At 34.6% G+C, this 3481-nt stretch overlaps 1 protein-coding gene across 1 annotated transcript; it reads left to right on the plus strand.

Moving 5' to 3' along the window:
• The first annotated feature begins 966 nt into the window (after positions 1–966).
• LOC145087930 (Ribosomal protein L11 family protein) lies at positions 967–1654 on the plus strand. The gene has a single exon (XM_079026074.1). The coding sequence runs from the start codon at positions 1059–1061 to the stop codon at positions 1557–1559; it is 501 nt and encodes a 166-aa protein (XP_078882200.1). The 5' UTR covers positions 967–1058; the 3' UTR covers positions 1560–1654.
• Positions 1655–3481: the final 1827 nt, after the last annotated feature.

Below are 3481 nucleotides of genomic sequence, written 5' to 3' on the forward strand. Positions count from 1 at the left end.
CATTTTGTACATACAAGTCTTTTTGCATCAATCCAAAAAATGAAACTAACAAATGTTTTAAAACTGGTTCGAACTGGTCACATCGAGAACAGGAAATGATAACGGTTTAACAACAGCCAAATTTTAGTTGAACCGGTTTGGTGACCGGTTATAGTTCGACTGGTTCAATCCCACCTCCATATTTTTTATGTATTTTCTATTCATACATACATATAGTATAAAACCAAGCATTTTTCCGACATCTTGCAGTGATGTGCATCAACCTTTGATTGGTGTATACTCCGATTAATTTGATTGATTGAGTTATTCAAATATCCTTTGAAAATGAGTTGTTTTTCTAATGGGCTACGTGAAATCCAACTATCAAAGTACAATAAACCGATTCAATTTTTTTTTGCCGATTCTAACACATTGGTTTAACCTGATTTTTGAAAAAACCGTTCGGTTTGATACGGCCTAATAATTAACATAAACCGCTTGTTATTGAACAACTAGTGTCTTTGGTTTTCAATGTGATCGGTTCAAACTAATTTTCAAGGTTCTAAATAACGTAAGGCGTGACTTGGCGGCAATGTCAAGCCTCAATTTTTTCCGAGCCTTGGCGAGTCACGGCGTTTGTAAGACGTGACTTAAGGCGGTAATTTTCTATATAATTTATATTTTTATGTGTATTTTCAACTATTATTAATTTTTATACATATATATGAGTTAAGGCGGTGTTTTGGCAAAACTTAACGGCAGGTGCAAGCCTTGGAGTCGTGGCGCGCCATGACGGAGCCTGACGAGCTTTTTAGAACCTTGCTAATTTTTGAAACAATCACTTGGTTTTAGTTTTTTTTTTTTTTGATAAATGCAAAAAGAATATCCACGTACTTTCATGGTTCTACTGGTCAAATGGGCCTAAATAAACACCAAAACCTAAAAGCCCATGAAGCGTGAAATGAGCATTTCAGTCCACTCTGCAAAACCCTAAATCTTATGTCTTTCTGCTAATCTTCGTTTTCATGCCGAAATCACCTCGCCCGCTCTTGCTAAAACCCTAGTCTTACTCTGCGAAGATGCCGCCAAAGTTTGATCCGTCACAAGTCGTCGATGTTTACGTCCGCGTCACCGGTGGTGAGGTCGGAGCAGCGAGTTCTCTCGCTCCGAAGATCGGACCACTCGGTCTCTCTCCGAAGAAGATCGGAGAAGACATAGCCAAGGAAACGGCCAAGGACTGGAAGGGTCTTAGAGTCACTGTCAAGCTGACCGTACAGAACCGTCAGGCTAAGGTCTCCGTCGTACCCTCTGCCGCCGCTCTGGTCATCAAGGCGCTTAAGGAGCCTGAACGTGACCGTAAAAAGGTGAAAAACATTAAGCACAGCGGGAATATTTCACTCGATGACGTGATCGAGATCGCGAAGGTTATGCGCCCTAGGTCTATGGCTAAGGAATTGCAAGGAACTGTGAAGGAGATCCTCGGAACTTGTGTTTCTGTTGGCTGCACTGTTGATGGAAAAGATCCCAAGGATTTACAGCAGGAAATTGCTGACGGAGATGTTGAGATTCCTCAGGATTGATTTATATATTCAGGTGAGGATTTTTGTTAGTTTTTTAATATAGTTTAAACTTCAGTTGCTTTCTGTTCTTTAATGCTATGAGAATTTTGATTTCATCTTTGCTTCTACTATATCATCAATTTCATCCGCTTGATGTTAAAAGTCAGTATTCTGCAACACTATATACTTTTGCATTGCAACTCTAGTAAACTCAACTAGATTTTAAACTTTTTAAGAGTTTGAACTTTTTCATACCTCACAAACGATGAATTGATCAACTTCTTATAAACACTCTTGTTCTTTATGATACAAAATATAACAATCTGAATTTGCATTTCCTATCTCTCTAATAGTCTAATGGATTTTCATAGTTATACTTATTAACTATTTGTGAATAACCTTCAATCATCAAAGTGTGAATATGTAATGTATTACTTTGTTCGGAGTACCTTGTTTTTTTCTTAGTGGCCATATAGGTAAAAATGTAGTCAAATACATATATTACACAATAAACCCGAAGATGAAACCCAAATGTTCAAGAACTCAGATTTCCATATGCATGATTTTTTTGATTTTTGGGTTTTGATTTTCCTTTTTGGAATTTTGAAATTGGTTTATGGACACACACACAATGTGTTCTTCAACCAGGAACCATCGTATCTTTGAAGTCTAAAACACCAAGACACAAACTTTGTTTCTTGACTGTTTCTATCAAATCGTTGATTTTATATATTATGTTGGCCCTTTTACATTAATATTATCACGAAATGCTTTTAAATGTTCTCATACGTGCTACGTATTACCTAACATCAACACTAACCTATTTTGCTTAATATTTGCAACTTTTTATTTATTTATTTATAAAAGCTCAATGTTCTTTCAGAACTTATTCGGTAAATAATTTCGTCAATCAAGAGGATCTTATTCTTTTTCTTACAAATGCAACCATATAATATTATTAAAAGGTAAAATATATAATTACACATATTCGATGTTCTATATCAATCTAAAAGAAACACTTTCAACGATGCACATTCAGTGTTTTATATCATTTTTATTTTAAAACGAAAGATCAACTAACCTAGATAGACATAATGACAAGAATGTTTTTATTCTCATTCATTTTTCATACGCATACAATATTGTGACCATATTTCTTAAACGTTGCAGTTGGAAGTTCCTTTGTAAATAAGTACCCCAAATTTTCACTCAAGCTAATTTGTTGAACAATTATGACTATATTTTTCTAAGGGCATGAGTAAAAAAAACTTGGGCAATATATGCTTGGTTCGTGATCGACTGTTGTCGATATGATTAAAAGTAACCAATCACAGTATCACACGCCTATGTAGCTAAGGTAAGTTCGGTCGAATATACAGCGAGTTTGTGATCAAACTTTCTGTTGAAATAACCACTAAGAAACTACTAATTGCAATTGTGATGAAGTAGATCTAAACTAACAATTGAATAAAGAGCTAAGAACTTTATGTTGCATTAATTACTAAAACGAAAGATTATCAACGAGACAAACAATATTACTTTTAGCTCAGTTGTTTGGATTTTCATGTTTTTATCTTCCCTTAAATTCCAACTTAACTACATAGACATAGATAAAGTTAATTAATACGCAATATATAATTTTGGGCTCATAGAATGTTGAGCTAACTAATTCTCTTACTCCATATGTCTACTTGGATTAGAAAAAAACAAGTGGCGTTACAATATTGTGTCTTAAGAGTTTCGATTACCTATTCCAATGTTAAATCTAAGACTAATGGTTTATAACAGTGTATGTTGATTCAACCGGTCGTCTTAATTCCTACACTTCTTGAACTCAGAATGACTACTAAAATGACAATACATTATCTTAGTTTTAGTAGCGAATACACAAGTGAAACACAACTCCGTTTGTTGTTAGCGAATGATTACTTTATGAACAAAAC

This window comes from Lactuca serriola, chromosome 2, assembly GCF_051521515.1.
Source record: "Lactuca serriola cultivar US96UC23 chromosome 2, Lser_US96UC23_V15, whole genome shotgun sequence".
NCBI lineage: Eukaryota > Viridiplantae > Streptophyta > Magnoliopsida > Asterales > Asteraceae > Lactuca > Lactuca serriola.